The 16,361-nt window shown below is 42.8% G+C and overlaps 3 protein-coding genes across 3 annotated transcripts in view; 2 read left to right on the top strand and 1 right to left on the bottom strand.

Moving 5' to 3' along the window:
• LOC126559687 (DNA topoisomerase I, mitochondrial) overlaps window positions 1-16,361 on the bottom strand; it is a 524,180-nt gene that overhangs the window by 390,801 nt on the left and 117,018 nt on the right. The gene's annotated exons all lie outside the window — the stretch shown is intronic.
• LOC126556917 (uncharacterized) overlaps window positions 1-16,361 on the top strand; it is a 163,569-nt gene that overhangs the window by 133,284 nt on the left and 13,924 nt on the right. The gene's annotated exons all lie outside the window — the stretch shown is intronic.
• Window positions 839-16,361, top strand: part of LOC126558619 (uncharacterized) — a 55,015-nt gene continuing 39,492 nt past the window's right edge. Inside the window, exons 1-2 of the mRNA XM_050214663.1 lie at window positions 839-902; window positions 11,972-11,992. Of these exons, the coding sequence (XP_050070620.1) occupies window positions 839-902; window positions 11,972-11,992 (85 nt within the window). The remainder of the gene's footprint in view (window positions 903-11,971; window positions 11,993-16,361) is intronic.

The raw sequence follows: 16,361 nt of genomic DNA, 5'->3' as shown, positions 1-16,361 counted from the left end.
CGTGCCCTGTACTTGGTATCTTCATATCCTCCCAACCCATGGAACTACAACCGACTGGGGGAATCCATTCATCGTCAGTCTAGTTTCGGCCGGCAGCAACGAAACAGCCGATGGATCACTGGAGCCGACATACTGACCGTAACCTCCAGTAACGGCAATCACGCAGTAACACCTGCCCGTGTCTGTACAGTGCGTTTTATAGCAGTGGAAAGTGATTAAACACAAAAATAAAGGCACACAACGTTCCGAAACAGGCTGAATGTGTTTGATAGCTGAAGGCACAAGTTTTGTTTGTGACGCTGCCGGACATGTTATGCTTCTTCATGCGGAGTCCCAGTGTACAGGGAGGTTCTTCTGCTCTTAACAGAATTTGTTGACAATTTGTTGCGCTTCGACCAAGCAAGTAGTGGTAATTAGTGCAATTTGCTCCCTTCGTTTGCTGAATCGATGACAAAGGCAGCCTTCGGTGTTCATTGATTGTGCATCGTCAGTGTTGGTGACCGTGTGTGTGTGTGTGTGTGTGCAACATCAAAGAAAATGGTTTTAAGTTACAGTTAATAAATACTCTTCAACTCTACCTTAGATGAGAGCTTCCTCCTCTCTTCTTCTTGCTGCTAGTGTACTCTACATTCTACTACTTAGCTGCAGTGTCCCAAGAGCTATGCCAAACAACCAAACATCCACGCCTTCGAACTCGAGCGATCGTGCTTCGTGATCGTGACGGTGATCCGGTTCATTGCATCAACCACTTGCCGAGCTTACGCACTTATCGTAGCGAGAAAACCAATAAACATTGCAAACCGTGCCGTCTTGCTAGGCGAGAAAAAGCTGAAACATCATGTTTTCCTTATGCGCAAAACCTGCCAACGGGTCCTCCAGGGCATCACCGCAGCTACAGAACGGTAAGCAGTACGCTGATAAACGATCTTGCGCTCCAAATTTAACACATCCTCCACCCGGGTTCAATTTCATAGCACAAATAAAGAGCACTTCAATCACCCCCAAGGTACAATTAATCCCGTCTCTAGCAGTCCATCTGCTTGTCATCGGCCTAGCTCATCCATCACCCGGACCGTTCCGACCCGGGCACCCCACAAATTGAGTGCTTCGGAAGCGTGCTCAGGAAGCGTAAAACAAAAGCAAAACGTACTCAAAACACACCTTTCCACTGGCCACAGGCCTGTGTACGGTGGAGACCTACAGTAGAAAATCTGCATACTCCCCGTCCCCCAGGCCTTAACCTTCACGGGCCCGATTTTATGATGCTGTGATTTATAGATGTGATTATGAGTTCATTACGTTCGCGAATTGCCTTCAAGAAAGCCACGCTTTTCCTCGGGAGCGTCACGACACGCGGTGACGCGGACCCGCTTTTAACTCACACCCGTTCTTCATAGATCAACGGTGAAATGATGCGAATAATGATGATTATTACCGTTCGGTGCACGGCCTCTCTGCTGTGCTTGTACACAGGTCCATCGTGATCCACCTGCTGTCGACTGACTCTCGGTCACGGGTACACCGATTATCGTTCACATTTGATGTGCTGCTCTTTACGGGTTTGAGACCACCTGAGAACCGGAGGAGACCCCGCCAGACCGCCCGAATGCGTGGCAAATTATGCGTGTGATCAATGGCATTGATTAGAATTAATGGCATTTAATCGGAGTGCTTTTCACCGGTTCGCAGCGAGCTCTTTACTCTAAACAGGGAAACCAAATTAACTGTACCAGGGAACGTTAGACAAACCCATGGCAGGATAGCGCTTTAAAAGTTCTTCTTCGTGCTAGATAGATAGGAAAGGGGGCCTCTTCCTTCCCCTCCTGGAAAACATATCATAAAACGCCTTCACGGCGTTGTCTAACCGCCCGTAACGGCCGGTAATGAGCATAAATCCTTCACCGTTCGGAATCCTGGCTCTCGTACCGTTCCGGATCGACGACACCTGCCGCGCTTGAGCCGTCACGGGGTTAGCCTGAGTACCGTGATTCGATGGTTTTAATCCTTGCCCGATGTGCTGTTTCGGAAGCACGGCCAAGACCATCTGGTTTCCGTGCGATTCCTTCAGCTCAAGTTTTGAACGTTCATTAAAATTCATTTTAACGATCAAATGTTACCATAACTTACCGTGAGCCCCACCGACCAACGTGTGTAAGGGCCAGAGGAACAACCATTTCCTTCTTGTTAGTGGATCGTTTCGCTCTCGGTTCGATTCTTCTTTTCGTTCCACGTGAACGTAATCGTTTGTTCACATGCGCACGATTCTCTAATCACCTGCTCGGCAACTCGGCATCTTGAAGGAAAGGGCTGAATTATAAAGAAAAAAAAATAACAGCACCAGGGAAGGACAAAAGGGGTCTTCCAGTATTGCTATCGTTTGTTTGTTCGGGGGTATCACAAGGCAACAACCGAGAAAAAAAAACATCCCATCAATGTGTTACCTAAAGCACCGAATAATGGCACCGTAAAAGTTTAAAATCGGATTTTACGAAGCAAAAAAAATCAATTCTAGTGAGGAAAATACATAAATTTTCGTTAGAAAAACTTGTTGCACTCGGTGTGAGTGCCCCACCCACATTCAACCGGGATTTGTCCTTCGTGTGAACATCCATTTCAGTTTTCTTTGCTATTGTGTGCTGTGCTTTTTTTTCATTTCCGCATGCAAACAACGTGAAGAAAGAGAAAAAACAAACAGGAAAAACGAAAGGAAAAGAATCCATTATTATTTTGTCATCCATTTGAGATGTTTTGTCGTCCATTTCGTTTCTGTGCGACAACGCGCAGCATTTTTCCGGTTCTGTTCTTCATTCCTTGACACCTAACGCCATTTGTGCACGATTGAATATGAACACCTTTTCGCGTTGGATATGGGCAACATAGACAGCATGAGCAGAAAAACAGCTCAACAGCTTCTCCGTTGATATTACAAACTGTCGCCAACCGTTAATAGAACGAAGCGCATCAATGCTCGGGTGCCAACTTTTCAATACAGGGCTTTTGCAATACGTAGTAAGTGTTTTCGAAATATTTGATATGTCAGAAGTGGCACGTGTAAAGAGTTAAGAATCGTAACACATTTTAATAAAATAACAAATTTCTGCTCAAATCAAGGAACTTTTTTTTTTGAAATCGCTTTATTAACCATTTTTCGTCCACAGTAGAGCTTTTTCTTATGATACATCCTTTCTACCACACCACCACTGTCTAAGAGGACGGTCTAAAATGACTAGGTTGTCCGGTAGCTTTCTCATGGCATGACCTGCCCACTGTAACAGACTAGTCTTATTTGCATGGATTCGAATGTTGAAATTTCTAAGTATACGGGAAAAGTTAGGTCAGGGAATCCCAACAATCGCAAGCCAAGACCTCTTGAAGTTGGCAATGCCAAAGAAGAAGTAGATACCAACTAGCAAGATTGACAGACCGAGCAGATGAAAATTGTCGTGCATTGGAACGAAGTCACTGTGAAATCTTTTGCGATGCTATGAGCTCCGTAATGAGGAAAGCTCCACTAAGAAGCCAGTTCTTTCATTTTCTATACTTTTGGTTGATCTTTTAAGAATAGGACGCATATGATATTTACATAATAATGTTACTGTAAACTAAATTGTTTCGCAATTTTTTGTTTTTGGCTTCTTATCATGCTTTAAGGCCTCGTGCACACAAAAGATTTCTCATTCGCAGTCATAAAATTTCCCAAAGTAGAACTTTTTCTACAAAACTGATTTGAATTAACTCATGAATAATGCAGTGTTTCCTGAAAAAAAAAACTACAGTTTCCACAACAACTATTTTTAAAATATATTCGATCAATGAAAGCAATAGGTTTCTGGTGAAGTTGATTGCATTTTCTGCAACTAAGAAACATGACTGCTAGTTCAGAACTACGATCTCAAAATGAGAGCGCTCTTTAAGTTCTATTTACTCCGCTTCCTGACATCATACTTCCAACCTTCCCATACTTAAATAACTTGTAGCATATCAGCTTATTGTTGTGAGGTACTATCTGCCAAAAGAATGGATAATTTTAACTTATCCGTTGGAGAACCCTGTAAGTACCAGTTTCGTTGTTATCGTTTTGCTTCGACCATTTTTCCACCCAGTTTCCTTTCGCTTAAAAAGGACAAATCATAGTAGAGGAACGATGTTTTTGCCGTGCAAACTTTTCGCACAACACTACTGAACGGAAACTGTTTGTTGCTATTCGTCTTTTTAGGACTGCATGGAATTAAAAACTTCATTTTCCAATAACTTCCACCTGCTGAGAAACAACCGAACAAAACCATCCACTGGGAGTTCCTCGAGCAAAGTATTTTCGTTTACACCACTGCACCGTCGGGACCATTGAAGGGCCAAAACTTTTTTTTCTGACTCACCACTTCGAACCAATCGCGAAGCAAACTATTTGGCGTTTTGTTTGGCTGTATTGTTTATTTATTTTATTTTTTCCTTCCTCGAAAGCGTGTGCTGAGGAGAATCAATTCCTTCGCGTTTACTTATTTAACTCGCACACTTTAAATAGCAGCATGCCCTCCGACGCGGAAAGTCGGTTGCTGTTTATTTCTATCCTCATTAATTTTTCTTCGCCATTTAGAGGCTATGCCAATGCGAGGTTTTGTGCTGAAAAATCTTTAATAAGCTGTTTTTAAGGGTATCGAGGTTTAACAGTGCTTCTTTAACATGATCGTAGAGAACAAACACTACGGATATACAAACAAACAAGACAATCTTAAGGAAGAGAAACGAACCAGGAAAAATCAACATAACAAGTCCTTTTGCTGGTTCAAGTCCTGGTAGCAAAGGTGCGAAATTACACTTTTGACTACCGATAATATCAAAAAACCTCCAACCGACACGCGGTGGCTCACAGGCAGTTGGTAAATGATGGTGCTTTTTTTACGTCATCATGTCCTAACCTTTCGTCGAGCCCGCGCAAATGTGACCCAGCAGCTACTGAGCAGATAACAAAACTTTCATCTTTACGATGGCGTCGATTTTTACAACCGGTATCCACCGATGAGCAAGATAATGAAAGTATTTTTTTTGTTACTTTGCTTTTTCTTCCTCGGTTCAGTATTGCTCTTTTTTTTTCTTGCACGTCCACCTCCATTATAATATGCTTGGGTCGGCCACGGGATACCAGGCCACGCCACGCTAGAGCACAAAAGCTACAACGGCGACCACAGTGCAACACATTATTGAGTTTCCACGAGAGACCATTTGTTACCTACCGACCGGCGTAAGAATTCATGCCCGGCAGCAGTGCTCCCCCCCGACAAGCCGTAGAAGCCAAATCATGTTTAAAATGTCCACGTCCGGACGGTTTGTGCTCCACCGAACTGCAAGAGGAAAAATAATTGTTATGAATCAGCAAAGTCCCCGGTCCCGGTGTTATTAGCTTTTCCCCGAATACCGAAAAAAAAACTCTGCGCCCAGCGCTTTGGAAAATTTTGTTTTTTTGCTACTTACTGTCACTGACCGTTTGTTGGGCCCCTCCTCCAGAACCTCATGCTGTGACTTTTCGATACATTCTTTTGCGTAATTCCGTCGAACCTGGGCTCATCACACGACGTTAAATACAACAAAAAAAAGTAGAAGAACGTTTCACATCGTTTCACCGATAATGGAACTGGCCATACACAGCTGGCCACCCAAGGTTCGGTTGGTATTTTAAACGATCACTGCGATGATAGGCGACGTCCGCCTTTTGACAATTATTGCATGCTGGGCCGCCTCATTCTTTGATAACAATCATTTATCAGCAAACTTCTACAGGCTTTCAACTTTTCTTTCTCTCCTAAACTTGTCAAAGATTGTTCGGGAGCGATAACAATAGAATTACTTCGCCTATGTGTGTTGCATACAGCTTCTTGAGGGCATACGATTTCTTAATTATCTATTCAACAGTCCTGTATCAAGACGCCTAGCCTTCAAGGCCAAACTTCATTACTGGCAATTGTTTCGCTCGCTAAACCTCAATCTTACCACGATTCGACCGGATTGACTTCCGAGAATTCGGATCGTTTATATTACCGCCAAACGAGCGCGACATCAAAACCCTTTTTGACCCCAAGTGAGTCGTGACTCTCGTTTCCCGTAGGCACTGTTAATGTACACGCTGCACAATGCCGGAAAACTTTATCCGGTGAGCTACTAGCAGAATGGGACGGAACAGGCCTTTCCTCAAGCATGTCCTTCGAACGCCACCACATACCCCCCCCCCCCCTCCCAGACACACACATACACCAACCAATTGCTAGATCCTACTTTCCTGACCTACTTCCAGCTCGGTTAGCAGCCTGAATGGCGCTACCCTTTTTGTGGATGCCACGATTTGCATGGATTCTCTAATGCAGCAACCGTTCTTCAAACCAGGCGCGCTGCATCAACGATCGGTAAACGGTAAAAGAAAAAGTAGCTTGTGGAATGGGCAAGCATGCTGCCGGTTGCAAATTGCGTTGCGTTTTTCTGCCGCAAAGAACGGAAGCAAAAGCGTAGATACAGGCGCAGAAGGAGATCCGTCTCAAGGAGATGTGTCCACGAAACGCCATCACGGGATCATCCATGCAGGGATCATTTTATGCTTGAGTGGCTTGAAGTGTAGCAAAAATGGCATCTTTCCTGCCCATTTTTTATTTCTCCTCCGATTGTCCGTGTAAGCAAGCTCTCCAAAGCTTGTCCAGACCGACCAGACGCAAATCTAAATAATTTTTTATTCAACCACACCCTTCCCGTTCTGATGTAGCGATCAATTGCAATTGGTGGTTTGTTTCCGTTTCTCTCCACCATTTACTCTCTCTCTCTCTCTCTCTCTCTCTCTCTCTCTCTCTTTCTGTCTCACACACACACACACACACACACAAACATGCACACGTTGTTCCGGTCTTTGTTCCAGATACGATTCCCACACGCAACTCTCTCTCTCTCTCTCTCTCCCTTCCCTCGAAAAGGTCGATTACAGCACACGCCAGACATTGATTACGATATCGATAACCTGTCACGAGCATCCCGCTGCTGTGCAGATAATAAGTTTTGCCCGTGGCAAACATTCGCCAAACACACCAATAACAACTGGCGCTCAACGAGGTGGTTAACCGCGATGTGCTTTCAAATGAAACCGATCCTTTAATCGAATGCCTTACCGCATCAGAAAAACCGGAACACTCCCCCCTTCCGCTTGTGGGCCATTGCTGACGCGACTGCATACGGACTATTAGCTAATTTTCTACCTAAAGTTACTTTCACGTTATCCGCAAGTTCTCGTAACCTCATCTGTGGTTGTTGTTGCCCCACTAAACCACACGATGTCCTCAATCCACAATCCCTCCGCATCACCTGGACTCGCTCGTTAGCTGTAAGCCGCGAAAAGCTTCCACCGAGATTGACTTACACCGAAACTCGATGCTCGATCAGGATGATATAATGGTGTGGAAATGATAGACATAAGCTTGCTGAGGATGATATCTTACCTCATGCTTCACCTTCGCATGCGGGTGGGGAGCATTCCAGGAAGGAAGTCGATCCGAGCGGCACAGGTGTGTGTGTCGAACGTGAGACAAATCTGTTTCCGATGCGCGCCCATATCGCAATCGGTACCGCTGGCACTGACTGACTGAGCGAATGTTGGGATCCGATTCGAAACGACCACTTTTCGGATGAGCGACTCCGAATGAAGTAATTACAGCCCACCAGTCGGCAGTCTCACACGCGCTATCAAAGCGTTTATCCTTACCGGCTCGGACGGTAAAATCTGGTTCACCGGAGCTGGCATGATTGGCTGCACGGGACGGAACAGTGCAGAGGTTGCTACAGGATGGCTGGTTGATTGGTTTTGCATAATCAACCAGCGCAACCGAAGGCATTTTCAAAAGGAAGGACTTTGCCCCAAGCGAAGTGAATTGCCGACCGGTTACTCCCCGCATGGCCGTACCTTGATTGATGTTCAACCTATGCGAATAATAATGAACTGTGCGGTATTGGAAACGCTCGGGAAATATCTTTAAACACGGTACCAGAGTGAATTTGGGTTGATGCAAAAGCGAAACGAAAGACGCCACAGAATGTACTGGGGGAGGGTGAGTTGATTACGATCTGTCGATTGTTTTTCGAGTAGCTCTTGAACAATCTCGGTAGTTGAGAGTTTCGATGAAGCGTCCTGCGTGGATCGTCCTACCCATCGTACTATGCTTCGACCTTCCGAATAGTTCGTCGACGAAAATGCGTTAAACTACACAATCACTTACCAAGCAATTTTTCCCAACAAAGTACCACTCGTGATGGTGAGACCGCTGTTGGTAGCTTGCAATATGCTAATGTACGGGGAACACTTGCATCTAGATTTCAGCTCTTGTGCTGCTTTCATCTGGGAGGAACGATATAGCACGCTTGTGAAGCACGAGCAGGCGACGATATTATCGTGGTGCTGCTTGATCTTCCATCCTGTCGAATGGAAAATGTTTGCCAAGCTAAGCAGTTCTCGGTAACCTGCAAATCAGATTCCATGGGAAAAGATCTAAGAAACGCGTGTACAAGTATTGCACTCGACAAGCAAGATCTGGTTGTTGATAACATTATATTCTTGGTATCAGAAGTATTGAGCCAGTTTGATTTTCAAGCAATATATTACAACGCACTATGGAAAATTAGTCAAAAAATATTTATTTCAGGAATGTAGAACGTTCCCAAAGGGGTTTTCTTTAAAAACTAACAAGCATTTTAAGTACAATGTAATTAATGCTTGTTAGTTTTTAAAGCAATGCAATGCAATTACTAAATTAACTGTTAATTAAAATAAAAGTTTCACGTTCATCTAGACGACTGTAAGTATCAAAGGAAAGATTTGAGTAAGGTTTTTTAAAACAATCGTTGACATTGTTATCATCAACAACCTCGAGATGGTAGAGGAGTTCTGCTATCTTGGGACTGTCGTAACTTCGGATAACGATGTCAGCAGCGAATTCCGGAGACGCATTGTGCAGGGGAATCGTGCGTACTACGGCCTGCACCGTCTGCTGAGATCCAGAAGACTTCGAGACCGCACGAAATGTGAGATATATCGCACACTGATTCGTCCCGTGGTCCTATATAGCTACGAGTCTTGGACCATCCGAGCGGAGGATGCAAACACTCTTGGCGTGTTTGCGCGTCGCATTAAGAGCGGACCATCTTTGGCGGTGTGTTCGAGCATGGAGTGTGGAGGAGAAGGATGAACCACGAGCTTGCTGAGCTATACGAAGAACCGGACATCCTGACGGTAGTAAAGACCGGCAGGATGCGATGGCTGGGGCATGTTATGAGGATGCCAGACTCATGTCCCGCCAAGAAGGTATTCGTCAGCGACCCCCAGTTTGGCACGAGGCGTTGGGGAGCACAGGGAGATCGTTGGCTGGATCAGGTGAAGGGTGACCTGTCGGAGATTGGGTGCCTGCATGGATGGGAAGCTGCAGCCAGGGACTGAGCTTCCGAGATCTATTTTTGACCGGGCCATGTCACGAGGACGTGCTCTTTAAAAGAGCAGGCCAACATTATGGTGATGATGATGATGATGATCAACGTAAAAGTAAATCTGTTATTGGACGCAAACCCCCAAGAAGGCCCAGTCTGCTTTTTTTGGCCTCCTTGACTTGATTTAACCTATAGTTGGATGAAATGGAGGAACCGTCCGAACAGTATCCAAATGCTTGTCCTTCTGAGTAAACTACTGACTCTGCTGCCATCTCGGACATTAAATTTGCGTTGCTTGAACCAATCGTACAATAATTGTACAGTTAGACTGTATAAATTTTTAAACAAATAAAAAACACTTCCTAATCAATGACTGATTTTCAAACATCCATGTTGCCATTAAAGTTCGAATTAAGTCTTTAAATTTCAAATCAATAATTATCAGGCAAATAAAACTGATTTTTTCCTGTTATTCGAAACTGTTACATGAGCTGAAATATACTAACGATACGTTGTCGTAAAGAGTTAATAAGGACATACGAAGGCTGGTCATAATGAAATAATAAGTTGCAGACTGCAGACTTTGCTTACATGTGGATGACAGGTTGGGTCATCACCCTTCATAAAAATGCATTAAAATGTCACCGTTAAAAAGAAACCTGATGGCCACAACACGTTGTTTAGTAGCCTTTTTTCAGAAGAAAAAACACATTCCTGACTCATCTCTCTGTCGTGCTTTCTCGGTAATTCCGTTCCCAATTATGATCCTTCCATAATGTTTTTTTCCTTCTTTATTTTTCTGTTTCCCTTGAATTAAACTGAAACGCTTTGCACAACAGCTACGAAAATCCTCTTATCGATGAAACTTCAAGCTGTTTAACGTCCGAATGCTTATTTTACTGTAAAATAAAGATTTCAATTTCTCGCTTGTTTGCGTAAGGGCGTGCTTCTCAACCGTCCCGCTTTGACCTTGGTAAAATTCCGAACGAAACGTTCCCCAACTTTCGGTTTTTTCCTTCTTTCTGTGTCCATCCATCCATCCTGCAGCCCAGCCACCCGCCACAGAGCCCATAATCAAGCCTTTTTGTTACATTTTTACAGCTCGATGTGTAGCAAAAACGTACGTGAGGCACGAAAAATGTTTGCAAAGAACTAAACGAAAGCATCACCCCACAAAAAAGTGGTACCTTTTCACAGGTACACATTCTTCACCGCCCGGATACCAGATACCGAAAATGGTGTTCGGACTGTGGGTGGAAGAGCAACAAAAACAACACGTAAAGGGAACCTAACACGGGTTTTCCGACGCTACACAAAAACACTAGCTACGAAAATTTCAAAATGATACCCATTTCCCGCCCTGCATACTAAAACGGTGCCAAATGTTTACCGAGCGTTTGCCACTTCTAGCACTGAGTATCGTCACTGCGTTGAATAACTTTACCGGCCGCTGTTGGCCCTGCTGGAGGATGCCGGAGGTTAGAATAATTTTCTCTCATGGATGGTGCCGATATTGAACGGCAGTGTGAGGACCCCCTTTGTTTGGGCCTCCATTTTTTGTCCACCTTCATCCCGCCTTCAATATGAAGATTGGAGCATTCGCAAGATTTAGCGACTTCCGGAGACAGTTTACTACACGCACGCTTTCCTTGATTGGCTACACACGACGTTTCGCGCTTTTTGTTTCATCAGCAGGCATGGTGCGTTGGCGTAGGAATTTTGAGGTACAATTCGATTGCAAATATTTCACATTCCAACCGCGCCTTACTATACATATTTATGGCAAAACGCACACACATAAACATTCCGGGGCGATGGCCCCAAAAATGCTGCACGAACAAGCCAAGCATCAAATCGACTATAATATGTAATGGGCCATGGTCATAACAACCAGCACTGTTCTCAAAACTTGCCATCCAACCATCCTCTCTAAACATACAGACAGACAAACGGTTACAGCAAATGATGACACTTTTGCCACATGCCACCGCGGGACAGCCATCCCATCATGTCCAGGCTCTATCACCCGCCCCCTTCAAAACGGACAAGATTGCTCATTTGCATTTGGTTGCTCTGTTTATGGTACCGGGAATGGGTACATACCGTTGACAAGGAAGACACGACTTGTCTTCTTGCGGGCCAGCCAGACATTATGTCGCCGCATAATGTTTTACTGTGCTGCAAACTATTAAACGGAAACAAGCGGACCAACTGGAGCAAACTCCCGCACTAACGGAGACGACTTTTCGGGGACAAAAGTTTTGTGCTACGATTTAATTACACCGAACCGAATGCCGGCAACGTTTGGCTTTGCTGTGTTTGATGGCGAAAGGGGAGTGGCAGGGAGGAAGTTTTAGAGCAATGCCTAATTAGCCACATTTATTGCAAACGTTGATAGTACTAACGTTCAAAAGGTCCTCGACTTGGTGGACTAGTTTTAGCTAACTGTCATCTGTCATTATAATCAATGTCCAGATTTAGCACAACTAATGTTCTTTTTTTTTTTTGTTCTTTCATTTCATTTCAGTTACCTGTAAAAGTTGCAACTGTAAGTATGGAAAACGTTAAAGTTACATTAAATTTTGGATTTAATACAGACCTACTGCATTGATACATATCGTATATCCATATATGCGTTCAGCCCACAGTTCACAGGGACTGTGACACCTCGGTACAGTATTGTGATGAGACGATGCGCGATGGAAACGATGTCATGAGAAAAGCACAAGATCACCTAGTCCGTAATGTTTATTTTTTTATCATCAGTCTAACACTTAATCATTTCAATTTAAGCTTATTACGCCTTTCTGTCCATGTGATTAGCCTGAAAGGACTGGGTTTTTTAGTGTCATTCTCATAACATGACCAGCGAGTCTTATTCCTTTTATGAAAGCAAGGACTTTGCACAATAAATAGGAAATCTGACTATTTTCCTCTCGAGTGCGATTTACAGGATTTCGCTAATTTTTAACGTATGCAAAAATGTCAAAGGGCTAAAGAGTAAAATAGGCCCTCAAGTTGCACGCAGCAAACTCACATGCAAGCTCCACAGTCGTTTTTGAACATGGCTGAGTAGGACATATTGAAAATATTTAAAAACATTGGTTTATAAAATCCAAAAAAATCTTATTGTAACTAGTTCTTATAAAGTTTTAGTAATTCAATCAATTTTCTACTCTAATCATGTTTAAATATTATTTTTTCCAGAATATTGAGCCATTTAAATTAAAAAATATGACTCACTATTGAAATGAACTTTCTCGTTGAAATGATGAAATGAAATTGAAATGAAATGAAGTTAATGAAATGTTTTTATAAATTAGTCTTATACATAAACTAGCTTTTGCGACACTCAACAATAATTTCAAATAACTGTTCTCATTTTAATAATGATTTATTTAAATAATATTTTTATGTCCTACGCATAATGGTCACAATCTACCGTGATTTTTCACACAAGCTTGAGATGAAGAGATGAATCCCGTACAACTTGAGGGCTTTTATTACTCTTTAGCCTGTCAAAGTGACCTTATGGTAAAGAGCTGTCAAACAAGATTTTTTTTTTAAATCTCAAGACCCGGTTTCAAATCCCATCCCCAATCTCCCTTCTTCTTTTTATTGGCTTAATGACCTCTCTGAGGTCACGCCGGTCATCAAATGGCTTTCTAGACTGCCGATACCACGTAGCTGGATAGTCAGTCATCCCTACGTGGAGACATCCCGTATGGGATTTGCCATTTGAAGACCGGCCCCTTTGTCGCCTATACCACCGGGCCACCTCTCGTTCTCCCTTTATGAAGACTGATTATCCAAGTAAGTAATATCAACAAGTCTAGAATCGGGGGCCTGACCAACCCTGCGATGAAACCCTAGCGAATAGGAGGGTACGGTGGTGCGCGCAGAAGTTTTTGGCGTAAGCCAGCAAGGAGCCGCCACCGGCACAGATCTTGGATCTTGGTGGTTCAGTCGACGGGACCAAGTAAGTCGTTAAGCCAACAAAAAGAAGTAAAAGCGATGACCACCAGCTTCTTACCCTTGTCTTTACATCTTTGTTCATGACTCTAGCGACTTAGGCCACATGCTTGGATCTGTATTTCTTACCAGAAGCGCTGGTGATACCGCTACAATTTTGGGTTTTGACCTCGTTAATATCCAAACCGGTGTTTTGTGCGGCCTTCTCAATTGCTCCTTACGAGATCTCCAAAATAATAAAGTCCATGTCATCAGCATATGCCAGGATCTAGAATGCCTTCGGGAAGCGCTTTCCAGCCCAAGATTAAAGAGAAGACGAGAACACTAAATAGCCTCGAGTCTTGGTGGAAGCAAAGCAATTTGAGAGAATTTGCACTTGACATGTAATGTTGATCATTGTCATTTTTTTCAATTGTCATAGGCAGCCATGAAATCAATCAAGAGATCATCCTATCCTCGATTTGTCTCATAGTAAAAACGAAGTCTGTGGACTTGCCTGATAACCAAGCAAGTTATCAGGAATGGAACAACTACGTTTTCAGAAACAATAAAACATTCAACCTGCCACGACACAGCTATGAAAAATGCTATTTCGGTTCATTGTTTACATTTTAGTCTATTGCAATTGTTTACTCATTTTTGATAAATTTTAGCTTTAAGGTCCGTTTTCAATTCTTACTTATACTAACCTCTTGCGAGAATGTGATATGCAGGCTAGGCTTTTGAAATGCAATTTCGTACTAAAATATTGTAAACACACATTGAATCAAAAGGATCCTCATTTAGTATCTGTATTCATCGTATGACTTGTTATACAAATGTGTTTTACATACAGCTTCACTATTGTTTTACCATATAATTAGAAAGGAACTGCACGTAACAGTCACTTCTAAAACATTTCCAATTTCCCAGTAAATAAAAACAGACTTGCTAAACTTCACAAATTTGCCTTGATGAGTTTCTCTACCACGCCACAAATCCTACTACTACACAGTAATCAACAACGGGCTGATTCAACCAAACTTCCGTGCAAGTAGTTTTTGCCAACCGCTACGAGCAATCCACTTCCAACTAAATTACATTTCCCCCGTTTTTTTTCTCCCTTTTCCTCTTGCTATATGATCTACTTACAGCTTCCTTTGCCCCATTTACCCGTTACAACCATCATCGTTAGTCGGCGTAATAGTTTTTCTTTTTTTTACCTTCATTCCCTCGATGGGACGGTCTCTGTCAGACCGTATCAGATTACGATGCATAAGGTACAGTACCGGTGATGTAGTCCTTGCTCTATGGGGGGAGAGCATGGGTTGTTAGAATAGGTGGGCTCGGAAGTGGCCTGTAAAGCAGATAAATAGAACATGAAAATTGCATTTTTAACTGCACTTCATTCCCGTTCGTTTTATCTCCTTTGCTCCTGCCGTGCGATTGCTTTGGCATTAAACAGGTACAGCATTTCCCTGGTTCCAGGCCTAATAGTAAAACAGGATTAAACTATAAAAGGTAACGGTTTAGCAGTAAGCTTTTTTTTTTCGCTGCTGGAATTAACATTACGCTTCAGAGGCAATCTGTGCATGATGCAGCATTACTGTCATCTTTCATCTCAGTTTATGTTGCGTAAATTTGTACATACTCACTATTTTTCATTTGATATTACATATCAGGCTGAGTGAACTTGAGTGACAAATCACTCAAAAACAAAAACGGTGTAAAACTTGTCCGCTACCACATTTATTTATTTGAACAAATTTTTAGTTCATTCCTCTTTAAGCAGGAATTGCTCTTTAACCGACCAAATTCATTAAACATTTTGCCCATATCATCGCATCACTACATTTTTGGATATCATCAGAACATCTGTTTATTTCCTGTTTTGCTGGATCGTGGATAATGCCGCTCGAGAACGGTGAGAACTTTCTAGCTCTATGTCAGGGTAAATCAGGATTCGTTCTACGAAAAGAGTATCGCAAGTACCACTATGTGGAGTCAATAGCAACCCCAAATTCTCAAAATAAAGGTCCTCGTTTTTACACTACAAGCCATCCCATGTAAGCCTTAACAGCCGTATCAGTTTTCCGCCATCAGTATCGGTACGGTTTTCTTTACAGGTTTTCTATTTCTTTCTATGCTTCGAAGGCGATGAACCGATGGTGTGAAGAGATCACTGCGGTTTCAGTATTTGTAAAGCTACTTTGCTCGGAGGTAGATCATTTTGCAGCAAAACCATCTCGGTAGCTTCCCATGAAAAATGCAAGCATGTAGAAGGGTATGTTGGGCAGAACTCCATCATCAGGAAGCGAAATCAAATTAAGTATAGAAAGATGTAGTTCTGTAGTCATCACATGGAACATAGTACTATCAGAATTTGAACATCAAATATCTTACAGAGTTAATTATTATAATGGTCATGTCCATAGACGTGCAAAGAATATACCTGAACATGTTTTTCTCTCACGTCTATCTCTCTCTCTATCTCTCGTTGTCTATTGCTCTAAGAAGATTTTAAACTCCTTTAACCCAGTCCATAGCTTAAAAAAGCACATTAGTGCTGAGCTGATTAACTTGCTGTTAACCTCAGTTTCGTTCTCTACGTAAAGATTTTCCAGTAATAACATTTCTCAAGCTTATTCTATTATAGGACCAGTTGTTATTATTGATTGCTATAGAAAACACAGTAACCCTCTATGTGCAACGACGGGGGGTCGTTTGCATGTCTTTAACTTTTGTTTTTTCTTTAATTTACAGAGGCTTTGAGCCTATGAGACTACATTCGCCTCTCTATTGTATACAAAAAGGTGTTAATACTAATACAAAACTATTGTGGATGTGAATTGTCTATTATATTCTTCTTCTTCTTCTTGTCTTAACGACCTCTAAGGTCATGCCGGCCATCGAAAATGGCTTTCTAGACTGCCGATACCACGTTGTTGGATGGTCAGTCCTCACTA

This window comes from Anopheles maculipalpis, chromosome 2RL (assembly GCF_943734695.1).
Source record: "Anopheles maculipalpis chromosome 2RL, idAnoMacuDA_375_x, whole genome shotgun sequence".
In the NCBI taxonomy this organism is placed as follows: Eukaryota; Metazoa; Arthropoda; class Insecta; order Diptera; family Culicidae; genus Anopheles; species Anopheles maculipalpis.
This window is presented reverse-complemented; position numbering and strand designations above follow the sequence as displayed.